The sequence below is a fragment of the Schistocerca piceifrons genome, chromosome 1 (assembly GCF_021461385.2).
Source record: "Schistocerca piceifrons isolate TAMUIC-IGC-003096 chromosome 1, iqSchPice1.1, whole genome shotgun sequence".
Taxonomy (NCBI): Eukaryota; Metazoa; Arthropoda; class Insecta; order Orthoptera; family Acrididae; genus Schistocerca; species Schistocerca piceifrons.
In genome coordinates, this window is record NC_060138.1 from 736,209,710 (window position 1) to 736,229,347 (window position 19,638).

At 39.2% G+C, this 19,638-nt stretch overlaps 1 protein-coding gene across 1 annotated transcript in view; it reads left to right on the forward strand.

Moving 5' to 3' along the window:
- Positions 1-19,638, forward strand: part of LOC124773404 (trypsin-1-like) — a 174,897-nt gene that overhangs the window by 118,708 nt on the left and 36,551 nt on the right. Inside the window, exon 6 of the mRNA XM_047249402.1 lies at positions 14,891-15,000. Coding sequence (XP_047105358.1) covers positions 14,891-15,000 — 110 coding nt within the window. The remainder of the gene's footprint in view (positions 1-14,890; positions 15,001-19,638) is intronic.

Here is a 19,638-nt window from a genome sequence, read left to right on the forward strand (position 1 = left end):
AGTTTTAATCTGCCAGGAAGTTTCATAAATCATTTTACTTGTTTTAGTTGCCTTTTGTGCTTTGGTAATCATTGTTGCTATAACTGTCTCATCATCACTGATATCAGTTTCAATGCAGACATCATGTATTTTTTGCATTAGATCTAATATATTTCCATTATGAGAGGGATCCTGACTATTTTCTGTATACAATTTTCAGAGAAGGCATTTGATAATGTTTAAAAGAATGTCTTGTCATGTGTACCACTAACAAATCCCAAACTGTAATTATCTCTATTGATTATTGGGTAATTAAAGTCTTTCCAATGTTTGCAGAATGATTGGGGGAATGTACATACAAGAAAAATGAAGTTCTGGGTTACATGAGGATGTGAGGCTGGTGGTTAATTGAAGGATCCATTTATAATCTCCCCCAATACTAAGCCTTGCCTAAACAATCTTGCGTGCAACTGCAATTTCTGCCTTGATGGATTTGAGTTTCTTGTCTACTGTGACAAGTATGCCACATCCATTTCCCATTATCCTATCCTTTCAACATATGCTCAAATTTTCCATGAAATCTCCTTGTTGTCAACTTCAGGTTTTAACCAGCTTTCTGTACCTAGTACAATATGAACTTCACTGTTTTTTAGGAGCACTTCAAACTCTGGCATTTTCTTGTGAATGGGGCATTTTCTTGTGAATGCTTCAGCAATTAAACACTAGAATTTTAATACACTCATCTTTGGTGTATTTCTTTGGATCTTTCACTGATACTTCGAGGTCTCTTGCAGCTATCATTACCATGGAGGGTTGCTTAATCCAAAAAAATCTCTTATGTCCACCCATCACAGAGCCAGCTATCTGGGTAACAGCCACTGATGTGTAGTGCACATCTGACCTCATTTATGGGGCCCTTGTAGTTCTCAATCCTATGCCACAAGTCCAGGAAGTCACTGCCTAGCTCTTCACAGAACCTTTGCAGTGTCTGGTTTAAGTCTTCAACTTGACTCAGTACCAGAGGTCACAATCTGTTCAGGGGACAATGTTGCAGATTGTGAGCTTTTTTGAAACTCCATGAGCAAGCTGATATTCTCAACCTTCTGTGCCAGTCACTAGAATGATCCAAGTATGACCTCGGAGCCCAGATGGCAGGCATTGTTTGTCTCAGCATGTGCCACAACCTGCAATGGTTGCACACTGTTCACTCAATGGCTGCTGGAATAGTCTCTCCAAAATACTGAATGAGGCCCCTAGGCATACACATTGAATGTACATGGTGTTCCTTTTCATCTGCAATTTCATTTAAGAGTACCATTATTTGCCATACATTTGAACTGCCGATGATTAATAGACCCCTACCCCCCGCCCCCCTTTTTCCCCTTTGACCAGAGGCAGCACATTTACCAGCATGTGAAGTGAGACTCATTGGTACAGCTTCAATTACAATGGGTGTAACATCCTGAGTTCTCCTTGGTCTGTATCTCCCTTGTGTAGGATGTCTAGACCTACCACTCATGAACCATTCACAGTCAAGTGGATGACTAGTGCTAGATCCTGTATTTCCTACAGAAGAGACAATGTCCACGGAACAGGTTATCATTTGAGGTATATCTGGTACATGACTCTTGGTAGCCTTTCCAACACGTCCATTCACAGCAAGTTCCAATTGCTTGACTGTAGCCTGGCCAATTTCCAGCTGCTTATGAATAGCAATTAACTCATTATGTACCCAAGAAAAGCAGACACAGTGGGGCTGTATTGCCCTAGGTGCAATATTTTTCAGAACAGTAAACAAATAACTTTAAATTAAGCTTGCTGATTCACTTTTATAATCTGTGATTATTTATAGTGACTGTGAAATAAGTTATGCACAACACTCATAATTTACAATTTTTCTCAAAAATAAACATTTGCAAGCATCCAAAACTTATCAGAAATATACTTTTTCCACATAAATATAATGAAATGTGGCCAAAAGTATCTATAAAGCATGATTAAGGTTACTATTGATGATTATAGTACAAGACCTTGTAGTCCTCACAGCAGCATGTCAAAACAAAATCTTCTTGGTTTTCAACTATGTCAATCTAAATAAAATACCCAAGCTTTCAATGGCTATCTCCAGCATTGTCATCAGGAGTAAAAAGCACTGATTGCTGGGGCTGGTACAGTTTTCCACTCATATAAGCATGATTGTAGGCTATGGCACCAACCAGAGAGGGCGAAAACAACATTTACACAGAAGACAAGTTGAGCAAATCTTCGCAGCTCTGGCCTGCCATGAGACTGAGTGATGTCAAGTGGCATGAGGGGCTGGCACCATGTTTCAAACTCCCACTCATGCCTCCCTACAAACATCAAGCATCTGTCTTTGCTTTCTCTCAGTATCCGGTGCCCATCCCCAAGCCCTACTAAGTGTGTACTTGTCTCTGTTAAAATTGTTGCTGTTTATTCTAATCTCAGCTGCCACTTTTGTAATGGAATCGCAGTGTCTTGATGCATGAGCCAAGACTTACCTTATCAAACTGTATTTTGTGCCTGTTTTCCAGGCAATTCTCAGCTATGCCCAACTTGTCAAGCTCCCTTTGTCTAATATGTTGCTTGTGCATGGTACACCACACGTCAACCGTGCTAGTTAATTTTACTAAAGAGTTGGGAAGGGTAGCAAGTTATCATTCTTAGATGTTTTAGTTGAGTGAAAGGCAGGAGGCTGGCTTGGTCATTCGGTGTACAGCAAGCCAATGAACACTGATCGATATTTGAATGCCTATAGTTTTCACCATCTGGTACACAAGAAAGCAATCCTGAACACATTACTACACAGAGCAAAGATTATTTGTGATGACAACCACTTACAGTATGAACTGCAGCATTGGAGATGTGTTCAGAGAGAATGGTTATGACAAGGAAGACATTTTTGCAGCTGAGTTAGCTCCTCTTGTAACCATAATCTATCATAGATCCCTTGAACAAAAAATGGTGCCCAGTTGTTGGAAAAAAGTGCAGATCACACCTGTCTACAAGAAGGATAGTAGAAGTGATCCGTAAAACTACTGTCCAGTACCCTTGACATTGATTTGTTAAAGAATCATGTAACATATACTGAGGTCAAACATAATGGCATATCTTGAACAGAATGACATCCTCCATGATAACCAGCATGGATTCTGAGAACATAAGTCTTGTGAAATCCAAATCACACCTTTCTCACAAGACATACTGAAAGCTTTAGATCAAGGAAGTCAGAAAGATGCAACATTTCTTGATGTCCAAAAAGCATTTGAATCAGTACTGCACCTACACTTATTGCCAAAAGTACGATTATCCATGGTATCAAGCGAAATTTGTGACTGGATTGAGGGCTTAATGGTAGGAGGATGCAGCATGCTATCTTGGATGGAGAGTCATCATCAGATGTAGAAATAATTTCAGATGTGCTCCAGGGAAGTATATTGGGACCCTTGATGTTCATGTTGTGTATTAATAACCTTGCAGACAACATTAATAATAACCTCAGACTTTTTACCAGTAATGAAGTTATCTGTAATGAAGTACTGTCTGAAAGAAGCTGCATATATATTCAGTCAGATCTAGATAAGATTTAACAGTGCTGCAAAGACTGGCAACTTGCTTTAAATGTTCAAAAATGTAAAATGGTGCACTTCAAAAAACGAAAAAACGTAATATCCTATGACTCTAATGTCAATGAGTCACCACTGGAGTCAACCAATTCATAGAAATAACTGGGTGTACGACTTTGCAGTGATCTGAAGTGGAATCATCGCATAGGCACAGTCATGGGTAAAGTGGGGATAGACTTCGGTTTATTGGTAGAATACTGTGGAAGTGCAGTCTACAAAGGAGATGACTTACAGATCACTCATATGACTGGTTCTAGAATATTGCTCAAGTGTGTGGGACACATACCAGTTAGAGCTAATAGGGGATATTGAACATATACAGAGAAGGGCAGCATGAACGGTTGTTTGATCCATGGGAAAGTGACACAGACATACTGAAAGAACTGAACTGGCAGAGTCTTGAAGATGGACATAAACTATCCTGAGAAAATCTGTTAACAAATTTTCAGGAACCAGCTTTAAATGATGACTCTAGGAATATACTACAACCCCCTATGTATTACTTATACAGGAATCATGAAAGTAAGATTGGAATAATTACAGCACACACAGAGGTATTCAAACAATCATTCTTCCCATGCTCCATAAGTGAATGGAAAGGGAAGAAACCCTAATAACTGGTACAGTGTGACTAAAAGTCCACCTTGACAGAGCCCCACAAGCCTAAGTAAATCATATAATTGAGGTGCAGCAAATTCCCTAGAGGTTGCCCACTAAAAACTGTTCCACCTCAACATCCACACATCTCATAGGTCCACAACATACCTTGGGAGATTTTTACGATCCTTGTGATCCTGGTGGTCAAGTCAAGATTCCCATTCCCTGTGACACATAGCATTCCTCTGCCATGCTGTACAGTGGTCACTGAAGCATTTCCAGAGCTTATGGTACAAAGACCTGGTTGCACTTACCAGTCCTCAGCTCAAGAACCCTGGAGTCACCAAGCCGGTGCTCTGAAAACAAATGCTGGGACCGAGGACATATAAAAACTACCTGTGTGCCTGAAACTGAAGAGACAAATTTATTTAAATCCACCAATCTCAGTCCATTGATTAATTCATGAGAAAAGTAGATGCAACAACTCTCCTGTTCACCTTTTCACTAACACTTTCTGTGTATTGGTTTATGATAGACATATAGGGTATAGCCACATATTTCCCAACTTTCAAAACATGTGCAGATTACACCCACAGGGAAATAATCTGCAAGTGATGTTACCTCTACTTTTCTCAGCTGATAGTTCTCCTCTCAGAAGATATGTAGGTGACATAGTGAATTCAATGTCCTTCAGGATTTTTAGCAAAGAGAGCCACAAGTTTTGTAATATAACAGATGTTCCCAGATTAACATTCCAATCGTTTTCATGACGGTTTTGTTCCTTAAGTATTCTTTTTTATTTTAGAAGTTTACTTTAGAATGCAGTCAAACTGCACAGTGAATTATTTCAGTTAGGATTCATATTAATGTGAAAGGGTTTTAACACATACAAGGTCAATACATTATATCATATTGTCTTTGTTGTAGAAGATTTTGCTTGATAAATTCTTCCTTGTTTGTGAGAAGCTGCTTCTTAAAAAATTAATTGACCTAGTTTGATATCATTACCATCTCTTCCTGTTTTGAGATAATCTTCCTATCTCTACATTCAACATTCATGATAATCTATTGTGCACATTCTAATTTTTTCCACCCCTACAGTTTTCTTCTCTGTTTCTTCATGTAGCATCATTGAGATGTTGATGGAAGCTATGGCAGATGCCCCTTAACTTTTCTCATAAAATGTCATAAATCAGCTGACAACATTAATGTACAGTTCTTGTCATATCTGCCATTTCAAATTAAAGTTGAAACTATTGTACAACTTTCAGATACTGTTAGCACTGTCATTATCATTGTTGTTGTTGTTGTGACCTTCAGTTCAGAGACTGGTTTGATGCAGCTATCCATGCTATTATATCCTGTGCAAGCCTCTTCATCTCTGAGTAAGTACTGCACTCTACATCTTTCTGAATCTGCTTAATGTATTCATCTCTCAGCCTCCCTCTATGATTGTAACCCCCCCCACACACACACACTTCACTCCCGTACTAAATTGGTGACCCCTTGATGCCTTAGAATGTGTCCTACTAACCGATCCCTTCATGTAGTCAAGTTGTTTCACAGATTCCTCTTCTACTCAATTCTATTCAGTACTTCCTCATTAGTTACATGATCTAACCATTTAATCTTCAGCATTCTTCTGTAGCACCAAATTTCGAAAGCTTCTATTCTCTTCTTGTCTAAACTAGTTATCGTGCATGTTTCACGTCCTTACATGGCTACACTCCATACAAATATTTTCAGAAAAAGACTTCCTGACCCTTAAATCTATACTCAATGTTAACAAATTTCTCTTCTTCAAAAACGCTTTCCTTGCCATAGTCAGTCTACATTTTATATCCTCCCTACTTTGACAGTCATCAGTTATTTCCTTCCCAAGTAGCAAACTCATTTACTTCTTTAAGTGTATCACTTCCTAATCTTATTCCCTCAGCATCACCTGATTTAATTCAACTACATTCCATTATTCTCATTTTGCTTTTGTTGATGTTGATCTTATTCCATTTAAGACACTGTCCTTTCTGTTCAGCTGCTCTTCCAGGTCCTTTGCTGTCTCTGGCAGAAGTACAATGTCATTGGCAAACCTCAAAGATTTTATTTCTTCTCCATGTATTTTAATTCCTACTCCATTGTCAAAAGCTTCCTCTGTGCCTACAAATTCTAGAAATGTAGGTTTGCCTTTCCTTAATCTTTCTTCTAAGATAAGTCGTAAGGTCAGTATTGCCTCACGTGTTCCAACATTTCTACGGAATCCAAACTGATCTTCCCCGAGGTTGGCTTCTTTCAGTTTTTCCATTCATCTGTAAAGATTTCATGTTAGTATTTTGCAACTGTGATTTATTAAACTGATAATTCAGTAATTTTCACAACTGTCAACACCTGCTTTTGTTGGGATTGGAATTGTGTTCTTCTTTTGGGATTGGAATTATATTCTTCTTGAAGTGTGAGGGTATTTTGCCTGTCTCATAAACCTTGTTCACCAGATGGAAGAGTTTTCTGGTGGTTGGCTCTCCCAAGGCTATCAATAGTTCTAATGGAATGTTGTCTACTCCCAGGGCCTTGTTTCGACTTTGGTCTTTCAGTGCTCTGTCAAATTCTTCATGCAGTATCATATCTCCCATTTCATATCCATCTACATCCTCTTCCATTTCTATAATATTGCCCTCAAGTACATCGTCCTTGTATAGACCCTCTTTATACTCCTTCCACCTTTATGATGATGATGATGATGATGATGATGAGGTTTGGTTTGTGGAGCGGTCAACTGCATGGTCATTGACATCCGTAAAAAGTCCCAATGTGTTCACAGTCCAATTTGTGCACAGTCCAGTCTAGCCACTGTCACAAATGATGATTATGAAGTGATGAGGACTACACAAACATCCCTAGGCAGAGAAAATCTCCAACCCGGCCGGGAATCGAACCCAGGACCCCGTGATCCAGAGGCTCCACCTTGATGCTTTCCCTTCTTTGCTTAGGACTGGTTTTTCATCTGAGCTCTTGATATTCATACAGGTGCTCCTCTTTTCTTCAAATGTCTCTTTAATTTCCCTGCAGACAGTATCTATCTTACCCCTTGTGAAACGTGCTTCTGCATCCTTACATTTGTCCTCTAGCCATATCAGCTTTGCCATTTTGCACTTCCTGCCAATCTCATTTCTGAACATTTGTATTCCTTTTTACGTGCTTCATTTTGTGCATTTTTATATTTTCTCCTATTATCAATTAAATTCAATATATCCTCTGTTACCCATGGATTTCTACTAGCCCTTATCTTTTTACCTACTTGATCCTCTGCTGCCTTTACTATTTCATCTCTCAAAGCTACCAATTCTTCTTCTACTGTATCTCTTTTCCTCTGTTCTTGTCAATTGTGCCCTAATGCTCTCTCTGAAACTCTCTACAACCTCTGGTTCTTTCAGTTTATCCAAGTCGCATCTCCTTAAATTCATACTTTTTTGCAGTTTCTTCAGTTTTTGCCTACAGTTCGTAACTAATAAATTTTGGTCAGACTCCACATCTGTCCTTGGAAATGTCTTGCAGTTTAAAACCTGGCTCCTAAATCTCTGTCTTACCATTATATAATCTATCTGAAACCTTCCAGTGTCTCCAGGCCTCTTCCATGTATACAACATTCTCTCATGATTATTAAATGAAGTGTTAGCTATGATTCAGTTATGCTCTGTGCAAAATTCTGCCTGGCGACTTCCTCTTTCATTCTTTACTCCCAGTCCATATTCACCTATTACTTTTCCTTCTCTTCCTTTTCCTACTATCAAATTCCAGTCCCCCATGACAATTATATTTTCGTCTACCTTAACTATCTGAATAATTTTTTTTATTGCATCATACATTTCTTCAATCTCTTCATCATCTGCGCAGCTAGTTGACATATAAACTTGTACTACTGTGGTAGGCATGGGCTTCATGTCTATCTTGGCTACAATAATGTGTTCACTATGCTGTTCATAGTAGCATATCTGCAATCCTATTTTTCGTATTCATTATTAAACCTACTTCTTCATTACCCTTACTTGATTTGGCATTTATAACCCTGTATTCACATGACCAGAAATCTTTTTCTTCCTTCCACAGAACTTCACTAATTCCCATTATATCTAACTTTAACCTATCCATTTCCTTTTTTAAATTTTCTAATCTACCTGTCCGACTAAGGGGTCTGACATTCCAAGCTCTGATCCATAGAATGCCAGTTTTGTTTCTGCTGATAACAACATCCTTCTGAGTAGTCCCTGGCCAGAGATCTGAATGGGGACTATTTTGCCTCTGGAATATTTTACCCAAGAAGACGCCATCATCATTTAACCATACAGAAAAGCTGCATGTCCTCGGGAAAAATTACGGTTGTAGTTTCCCCTTGCTTTTATCCATTCGCAGTACAAGGCCATTTTGGTTGAAGTTACAAGGCCAGATCAGTCAGTCATCCAGACTCAACTACTGGAAAGGCTGTTGTTCCTCTTCAGGAACTACAAGTTTGTCTGGTCTCTCAACAGATACCCCTCTGTTGGGGTTGCACCTACGGTAAGGCTATCTGTTTTGCTGAGGCCCGCAAGCCTCCCCACCAACAGCAAGGTCCATGGTTCATGTAACTGCTAGTATGTGCATTGTAGGCCTTCCAGTATTCGCACAGATAATGTGCGTGAATAAGAACAAAAATTGTGGATACTACAAGAAACTAGTTGTCGATTCATACAATGGCCATCACCAAACTATGGATTACCATTAAGTGAATCAGCTGGTTATTGAATTTGCTGCACACCAAAATGCTGTTAACTTAGGATTCGAACAGCTGCTTCAACACCCATGTTAGTTTAAGATTCTCCAAGCACCATCTCTGAACTGTTTAGCTGTCCCTCTAGCACACACTCTGTACACACAACACCCTTTACCTCAACTTCCATGGACCTGTGACCTCAGCTCTCTACTAACCATTTCTCTGCTCTCACCTTTTCCTCCCCTATCATTTTCGAACCCATTCCACTTTCTTAACATTATACTCCTCCGCCCCCCCCCCCCTCTCTCTCCCCCCTCCTCTCCCTCCGCACTACTATAGAGAGGCACATATTTTCCTCTCTCCCACTTCATAGTACTTCCATACAGCCTCCTAGCACCACATCTTGTTGCCTAAACATGTCTCCAATATTTTGAAGGTGACCTATCCCCTATATGTTCCTCCTTGACAATTCCTGTATTTGGTGACTCAACAGTTTATGCATTCTGTTAATTAAGTTTTTTTTTTTTTACAAAAAAAAAACATTGTATATGGGCATTGAGCTGGAGGTCAGAGTATCATGTTCTCTCCCATTGCTGTTACTCCGGCGTCAAGCGCAATCCCTGTCATTGGGAACTTCATGTGTTCATCGATGATCTCATTCTGAGCAAAAGTGAGTTTAGTCATTGCGAAACAGAGTTCTCTTTTTTCCACTATGAACTGTAATGTCCATCTTTTATCTGTTGCTTGTTTTTCATCATGCTGCTGTTGTCTACTGATGTGTGTATGTTTGTCATTGAAGTAGTTTGCATGTCTAATGTCAGTTTAAGTTCTTCAAGTTGCTTCCCCTCCCCCCCCCTTTTGTGTGTGTGTGTGCATGCCCCCCCCCCCCCCCCCCTTGGAGACTAACTGCATCTCCATGATCTTCTGTAAAGCCTCTGGATTCGATAATCTCGATCATAGTTCTTCTTCTTGTTTACTGTTAGTTTACAGGGTCACAACTTTAGCCTATGCTTGACTTATTTAGAGATAAAAAAACTTGAGGTTGACCTAACTCTTTATTTTGCAAACTGAGAAAAGTGAAGTAAAGTGTAAAGAAATGGAGCTCTCTCTGCCAAGAAAACAAAGAATAAGCATATTATGGCTTGACATTTGTCATAGAATGATCACCAATGTCCAGTGTACACTTCTATTACATCGGTGGTGGTGCTTACAACCTAAGTAAAAGGGTTTTTGCTTCTTTTGTACATTTACAATCCCTATGTTCTTATGGAATTATCTTGAGACAAATCTGTTAGCTACACGGCAAAAAGCAGTGTTTTATTTTTAAACAGTACAGCAAGTAATGTGGTAATGTAGACAGGTCTGTGTTGTTATAGCTGTTACTAACTACTTTCAACACAAAAAGCAAAACATACTGAACTGAGCTTCTCAATTAACTTTATGTCTGTATTGACTCCATTTTGAATTGTTTTCCAACTGGTCCTCACGAATTTTACTTTCAGTGTCTCGGTTAGTATGTGAGAAGGCTGTGCATGACCATTTTGTATTAAATCATTTTTTGTTAAATTCTACTAAGACTATGAAAGATTCAGAGGGGAATTATGTATTCTGGTGCAGAGATACCAACAAGCTCCAGTTTAACACAAAACAATAAAATATGACACTCTACCAATATAAAAGAAAATTAAAAATATGCCTCAGTAGCCACCCCTTTCAACAAATGGAATACATTCAAGCATAAAAGTTACTATCAGCTACATGGCAAATAGCTGTGTTCATTAATAACCACCATGACAATAGTAATGATCTGCAAACAGGGTTGTTTTCCTTGAAAAAATATTAATGTGATCAAATAAGCATTCCATTACAGATAAAAGATGAACAGCAGTTATTCACTGTAGCTGAGGAAGCCTCAAATTCTTTCAAGGAAGCTGCTTTCTTCCTAATTTGCCAAGTTACATTTATCTGGCCTAAGCACAGATAGTGTCAAGTAGCATTATTGATAGCTTATTATTAATACAATGTACATAATATGTTTCTACAAGTAACTTGTCTTTTGTTAGCATATCCCTTAAATCTTTCCTAAATCCATAAAAGTTCTTCTTGATAGAATCTACAGATTATGATGAATGTAAGGTCATTTCTTTTTACTATGAGATTACCATAAGAATATAACAAAGACAGTTTCATCATATTTCACCAGAAATTTGGCTTACTAAGGTGATGGTAATGTAAATAAAACAGGGTGGAGCAGAGGAAACACATGTTTTTTGAACCACAAGTACGTGGCAAGGTGTTGACCTTGAATGAATGTTGGCAGACTGCCCTTACAATGTAGTTTTAGTCACTATGGAGAGTTGGAGTGTAGAGCATCGTGTGTTCATTGTTGAGCAGTGCTTTAGAAACAATGATTCTGTAGCCACAGTGTCTAATCCATCAAAATTTTAGAGTTGGACGTCGAGGTGCAGTGCCTGATCAAAATACTGTACTCCGATGGGTTGCAGCATTTAGAAGTACTGGATCTGTAATGAAAAAGAAACCACCTAGTCTTCCCCGTTCAGTTCGTACTCCGGAAAATGTAGACCGAGTGAGAATGGCAGTTCTTGGTAGTACGAAACGATCAGCTAGACGACAGGCTGTAGTGCTGGGTATGTCACGTCGTTCACTTTACTGCATCTTACATGATGATCTTAAGTTTCACCCGTACAAGATAATGATCGTCCAGCAGCTTAGTGAAGGAGATTTTGTGCAGTGCAGAGAGTTTTGTCACGTAATGGACAAAATTTTTACGGAAGATGCAGATGCTACAGCCTCCATGAGTGATGAAGCACATTTTCATGTAGATGGTTACGTCAGTGTTCAAAATTGTCAGTATTGGGCGCCAGAGAACCCACATGAATTACGCCAAAGACCTCTCCACAGTTTAAAAGTAACAGTGTAGTGCTGCATTTCAAAGATGGGAATTGTTGGACCCTATTTTTTTGAAGAGGAAGGAACTGCAGTTACTGTGACATCAGAACGCTACGTTAAAATGTTAAACTACTTTCTTCATCCAGAACTTGAAAGGCGTCAAGTGAACATGAGAGAAATATGGTTTCAGCAGGATGGTGCCACAGCTCACACGGTGAGAGCATCCATGGAAGTGGTTCGATGAATGTTCCCAGGACATGTTATTTCAAGATATGGTGATGTTTACTGGTCCCCTTGCTCACCTGATTTGTCGATATGCGACTTCTTTTTGTGGGGATATTTAAAATCAAAAGTCTACATGAACAAGCCTCGCACAATCGATGATGTGAAGAATAATTCCATTCATCAGGAAATTGAAGCAGTGCTGAATGAAATGTTGGAGAGAGCCATGTGTAACTTTTGGGAGGGGATCCAAATTTGTATCCAGCAAGAAGGACGTCATCTCCAAGACATTATCTTTTGAACCTAATTGTTGTTGTTGTGGTGTTCAGTCCAGAGACTGGTTTGATGCAGCTCTCCACACTACTCTATCCTGTGCAAACTCCTTCATCTCCCAGTATCTACTGCAACCTACATTCTTTGAATCTGCTTACTGTTTTCATCTCTTGGTCTCCCTCTACAATTTTTACCCTCCACACTTCCCTCCAATACTAAATTGGTGATCCCTCGATGCCTCAGAACATGTCCTACCAACAAGTCCCTTCTTCTAGTCAAGTTGTGCCACAAATTTCTCTTCTCCCCAATTCTATTCAGTACCTCCTCATCAGTTATGTGATCTACCCATCTAATCTTCAGCATTCTTCTGTAGCACCACATTTTGAAAGCTTCTATTCTCTTCTTGTCTAAACTATTTGTCGTCCATGTTTCACTTGTTTACATGGCTACACTCCATAATACTTTCAGACTTCCTGGCACTTAAATCTATACTCGATGTTAACAAATTTCTCTTCTACAGAAACGCTTTGCTTGCCATTGCCAGTCTACATTTCATATCCTCTCTACTTCAGCCATCATCAATTATTTTGCTCCCCAAATAGCAAAACTCATTTACTACTTTAAGTGTCTCATTTCCTTATATAATTCCCTCAGCGTCACCCGATTTAATTAGACTCCATTCATTAGACTACATTATCCTCATTTTTCTTTTGTTGATGTTCATCTTATATCCTCCTTTCAAGACACTTTCCATTCTGTTCAACTGCTTTTCAGGTCCTTTGCTGTCTCTGGCAGAATTACAATGTCACTGGCGAACTTCAAAGTTTTAATTTCTTCTCCATGGATTTTAATTCCTACTCCAAATTTTTCTTTTGTTTCCTTTACTGCTTTCTCCATATACAGATTGAATAACATTGGTGTAATAGGCTGCAACCCTGTCTCACTCCCTTCCCAACCACTGCTTCCCTTTCATGTACCTCTACTCTTAGAACTGCCATCTGGTTTCTGTACAAATTGCAAATAGCCTGTTGGTCCCTGTGTTTTACCCCTGCCACCTACAGAATTTGAAAGAGGGTATTCTAGTCAACATTGTCAAAAGCTTTCTCTAAGTCTACAAATGCTAGAAACGTAGGTTTGCCTTTCCTTAATCTATCTTCTAAGAGAAGTCGTAGGGTCAGTATTGTCTCACATATTCTAACATTTCCGTGGAGTCCAAATTTATCTTCCCCATTGTCGGCTTCTATCAGTTTTTCCATTTGTTTGTAAAGAATTCATGTTAGTATTTTGCAGCCGTGACTTATTAAACTGATAGTTCAGTAATTTTCACATCTGTCAATACCTGCTTTTTTGTGATTGGAATTATTATATTTTTCTTGAAGTCTGAGGGTATTTCACCTGTCTCATACATCTTGCTCACCAGATGGTAGAGTTTTGTCAGGACTGGCTCTTCCAAGGCTATCAGTAGTCCTAATGGAATGTTGTCTACTCCTGGGGCCTTGTTTCAACTTAAGTCTTTCAGTGCTCTGTCAAACTCTTCACGCAGTATCTTATGTCCCATTGCATCCTCATCTACATCATTTCCCATTTCCATAATATTGTCCTCAAGTACATTGCCCTTGTATATACCCTCTATATACTCCTTCCACCTTTCAGCTTTTGCTTCTTTACTTAGAACTGGGTTTCCATCTGAGCTGTTGATGGTCATACAAGTGGTTCTCTTTTCTCCAAAGGTCTCTTTAATTTTCCTTTAGGCAGTATCTATCTTACCCCTAGTGAGATATGCCTCTACATCCTTACATTTGTCCTCTAGCCATCCCTGCTTTTTCTAACCTACCTGCCCAATTAATGGATCTGACATTCCACACTCCGATCTGAAGAATACCAGTTTTCTTTCTCCTCCGCATAACGACGTCGTGCTGAGTAGTCCCCGCCAAAAGATCCAAATGGGGGACTATTTTAGCTCCAGAATATTTTACCCAAGCATACGCCATCATCATTTAACCATACAGTAAAGCTGCGTGCCCTTGGTAAATATTACGGCTATAGTGTCCCCTTGCTTTCAGCCATTTGCAGTACCAGCACAGCAAGGCCGTTTTGGTTAGTGTTACAAGGCCAGATCAGTCAATCATCCAGACTGTTGCCACTGAAACTACTGAAAAGGCTGCTGCCCCTCTTCAGGAACCACACGTTTGTCTGGCCTCTCAACAGATACCCCTCCATTGTGGTTGCACCTACGGTACAGCTATCTGTATCGCTGAGACATGCAAGCCTCCCCACCAACGGCAATGTCCATGGTTCATGGGGAGGGGGGGGGGGGGGGGGGGGGGGGGCAACCTATTTAAAGTATGTATATTTCAAAACTGCATTAAAAATCTATCACTTAAATGCTTGTTTATATTGTTTTATCAAACTGTGTCCCAGTCATTCAATAGTGAAAAACTTGAGTTTCCTCAGCTCCACCCTGTATATAGTTTTTCATGCCCCTTCTCAATTTTGTTGCAAATAAAATGAATTGCTTATTTTATAGGAATGAATTGCCAAATGATATTGCACTGATGAAACTGAGCACTCCTTTCACACTGAATAGCTATGTATCTGCTATTTCACTTCCAACTAGCTCTGCTTTCAAAGCACAAGGTTAGTAACATCTTTCTATTTAACTTGTCTTCTGTATGAACCAGAACTAAATGTACTATTACAAAGCACAAAGGTATAGTAAAGAAATCAGATCAGTTTCATTTAAAAGTAGTATGTATAGTTAGATATAAACAGTCTAACTTTTTATGTACAGTACTTTTCCACTGAAAAGATCCTTTTTTTACTCTTAAACTTTTATGTGTCATTTTCTTTAAGAATTAAGCATAACACAAAGATAAAGCTATTACTTATGTTGTTATATTATGATTAGAGCCCCTAAGGCTGAACTGGATAGTGCTTGGGAGGAACTGATGAGGTTAAGGGGGGACAAGGGTGAAGACTGGTTGGAAGTGACAGCAAGGAAAAGGGGCCACAGAAAGAGAACAGTATATTGGCAGAAACAATTCACTTGCCTTGCTACCTCAGTTAGCTAAGGAAGAGGCTCAGGTAAATGTAAGTGTAGTCAGCACTGAATGCACTTTCACCAGTAAACCAACTGTTTCAAAAAAAGTAGAAAGTAGGAGGAAAATTCTGTTGTTAGGCATTAGCCATGGAAGTGGTGTGTGCCAGATCTTGCAAGAAAAATTAGGTGACAGGTACCAGGTCACAAGTTTTTTCAGGCCCAGTGAATGTCTTAGCCAAGTGATAGAGCATGTAGGATCATTGTGCAAGGGTTTTACAAAGCAGGATTGTGTTGTGGTAGTGGGTAGAGTGGGAAACAGTATTTACAGGGATCAGGGCTACAATATTGAGTGTGGTCTGATAAAAATAGCATCTGCTATGAACTGTACAAATGTTGGCTTGGTTCGTGCTTTCATGTTGCATGGTTGACCCCTATTGAATAGTTCTGTCAGGAGGGTGAGTATGAAGCTAGATCAGCTAATTTGGGTGGTTACTTTTTCAGGCGTAGGTTTTGTTCCTGTTGATGGTATTGGTAGGTGAGACTTCACAAGACATGACCTGCATCTCAGTAGGTGGGGGTGGGGGTACTGAAACTCATGGGAGTACCTCTTTTTTAGGCTAAGATCAGTGTCCAGTGAGTCAACATTGAATGAAATTAAGCTTAATGAGAAGCTCAGACAGGAACATATTAGAGATGTTAAAACATCACAAGATTCTCATAAAAGTACATTGAAAAATAGTGTTAGTATGTCACAAGATTCTCATAAAAGCACAGTGAAAAATAATGTTAGTATATTGCATCAGAATATCAGGGTATTAAAAAACAGAGTAGACGAGCTTCTTGTTTGTTTATAAGTTTAGAAACTGAGTGTGGAATAAGTGTACTGTGCCTGTTTGGACATCGTATAGTCACAGATATGGAAAAGGTAAATGTAGGCAGATATAAGCTTTCAGCACATGTAAGTAGAGACACTATGGAGAGAGGAGGAGTTGCCATATACATTAAAATCTGTCATAGTGTGAGAAATTCAGAAAGTAAAAAATGTTGTGTGGAGCAACCTATAGAAGCATGTATAGGTGAGCTTAAACTAAGTAATGGTACTTTTATAATTATAGCCATGAGTAGGTCCCCATTGGGAAATTTTAGCTGTTTTTGTAAAACTTGAATTCCTTGTTATGCTACAGTATCTGTCAGACAGAGAGAAGCAAATTATTGTTTTGGGGATTTCAGTGTAGATTTTCTGAAAGAGTCTGATAAAAAGCTTGACCTTTGAAGTGTTACTTGGTTCTTTCAATTTGATGTCAGTTACTGATTTTCCTACTCGTATAGTACAGGAAAGCAGCACACTGATAGATAATGTTTTTATAGACCAAGATAAATTAAATCAAATATAAACTTTTTCTGCAAAGAATGGTTTGTCTGATCATGATGCACAGCTACTGTAGTTACAGTGTATGACATAGTTCCATACAGTAATGCAAAATAGTCCTGCAAAAGAGTGCAGTCAATTAACAATTTAACAATTGAAAATTTTAGGGAAAACCTGCAACAGTTAGACTGGGATGAGGTGTACAAGGACCTGATGCTAATTTAAAATTTAATCTATATCATGATACCTTTGTGAGTATATTTGAAAACAGTTTCCCTAAGAAAATAGTGAAATACATTTGTAAGAAACCATCTAAAATGCCATGGCTTACTAAAGGGATAAAAATATCTTGTAAACAGAAAAGGGAAATGATCTTATAACTAGAAGGAGTAATGATCCAGAAACAGTGAAACATTATAAAAACCATGGGACTGTATTAAGAAAAGTTATTAAAAAGTCCAAATGTATGTGTATTAGTCTGAGATAAGCACATCTGATAATAAAATTTAAACAAAGTGGAATATTGTTAAAAGGGAAACAGCACAACCGAGGAAGACTGTATTTCTATCAAACTCAATGAAAAGTTTGTTAACAAAAAGTCAGAAGTAGGAAACGTTTTTAATAATCTTTTTTAAGTGTTGTAGAGAAAATAGGATCCAGCTGGTCAATAGAAAATGCAAGGCATTATATGGAAGAGGCAATATCTATTCAATTTGATAAAATTGAAATTCAACCCACCTATCCTACTGAAATTAGGAAAATAATAAACTCACTCAAAACTAAAGAAACACATGGAATTGATGGCAATTACAGCAGGGTTCTAAAAGCTTGTTCGCAGCAGATAAGTAAGATTCTCATCCACATACATAGGAGCTCACTGAAACAGGGCATTTTACCAGATAGACTGAAATACACTATTGTTAAACCATTGCACAAAAAAGGGGATAGGTCTGATACTAACAACTACAGCCAGTCTCACTTCTGACAGCTTTATCCAAAATTTTTGAAAACGTAATGTATTCAAGAATAGCATCACATGTTTGTTAAAACTGAAGTACTACAAAACGTTAATTTGGTTTTCAGAAAGGTTTTTCAACAGAAAATGCTATATATGCTTTCACTGATCAAATATTAAATGCTTTGAATAACTGAAAATCACCATTGTGATATTTTGTTATCTCTCAAAGACTTTTGACTGTGTGAATCATGAAATTCTTCTAGATAACCTCAATTATTATGGTATGAGTGTGATAATGAACAAATGGTTTAATTCATATTTAACTGGGAGAATGCAGAAGGTTGAAATTAACAATACAGATAGTCTGCAAAAAACAGCGGAGTCCTCTAACTGGATGGTGTCCCACATGGTTCAGTCATAGGTCTCTTATTGTTCTTAATACACACATAAAAAAAAGTTTTGCATCACCCTGGTTCCCAGAACTTCTGAAGATAAACGTTGACTGTGGATGTTGTATCACAGACACAGTCCCTTTGACTGTTCAGAGATGTCACTAAACCCACGCAAAGATGAAAACAACCATGCATGAGCAGTACCTATTTGACGGAGGGGTCCCGACAGCCGATAAGTTCCAGTCATTCCACCAGGAAGGAGGTACACCGCTCGTGTTGTCTGTAGTTCAACCATGCCTAGATGGTCAATACCGTGGTTCGATCTTGTCTGCATTGTTACTTTGTGCCAGGAAGGGCTCTCGACAAGGGAAGTGTCCAGGCAACTCGGAGTGAACCAAAGCGATGCTGTTCGGACATGGAGGAGATACAGAGAGGAACTGTCGATGACATGCCTCGCTCAGTTCACCCAAGGGCTACTACTGCAGTGGATGACCACTGCCAATGGATTACGGCTCGGAGGAACCCTGACAGCAACGCCACCATGTTGAATAATACTTTTTGTGCAGCAACAGGATGTCGTGTTATGACTCAAACTGTGCGCAATAGGCTGCATTGATGCCCAACTTCACTGCCGACGTACATGGCGAAGTCCATCTTTGCAACCATGACACCATGTAGTGTGGTACAGATGAGCACAACAACTTGCCAAATAGACTGCTCATTACTGGCATCACGTTCCCATCACCGATAAGTGTCGCATACGCCTTCAACCAGACAAACGTCAGAGACATGTTTGGAGGCAACCCGGTCAGGCTGAATGCCTTAGACACACTGTCAAGCAAGTGCAACAAAGTGGAGGTTCCCTGCTGTTTTGGGGTGGCATTATGTGGGGCTGATGTACGCCATGGTCATGGAAGGCACCATAATGTCTGTACGATATGTGAATGCCATCCTCCGACTGATAGTGCAACCATATCAGCAGCATATTGGTGAGGCACTGGTCTTCATGGATGACGATTTGCACCCCCATCGTGCACATCTTGTGAATGACTTCCTTCAGGATAACGACACTGCTCGACTGGAATGGCCAACATGTTCTCTAGACATGAACCCTATCAAACATGCCTGGGATAGGCTGTTAATGGATGACACCAACCACTGTGAGGGATCTATGCCAAATCGTCATTGAGGAGTGGGACAATCTGGAGCAACAGAGCCTTGATTAACTTGTGGATAGTATGCCACGATGAATACGGGCATGTATCAATGCAAGAAAACATGCTACTGAGTATTAGAGGTACTGGTGTTTACAGCAATCTGGACCACTACCTCTGAAGATCTCACTGTATGATGGTACAACATGCAATGTGTGGTTTTCATGAGCAATAAAAAGGACAGAAATGATGTTCATGTTGTTCTCTATTTCAGTTTTCTGTTCAGGTTCCAGAACTCTCGGAACCGAGGTGATCCAAAACTTGTTTTGATGTGTGTGTACAGTAATGACTTGCCACTCTGT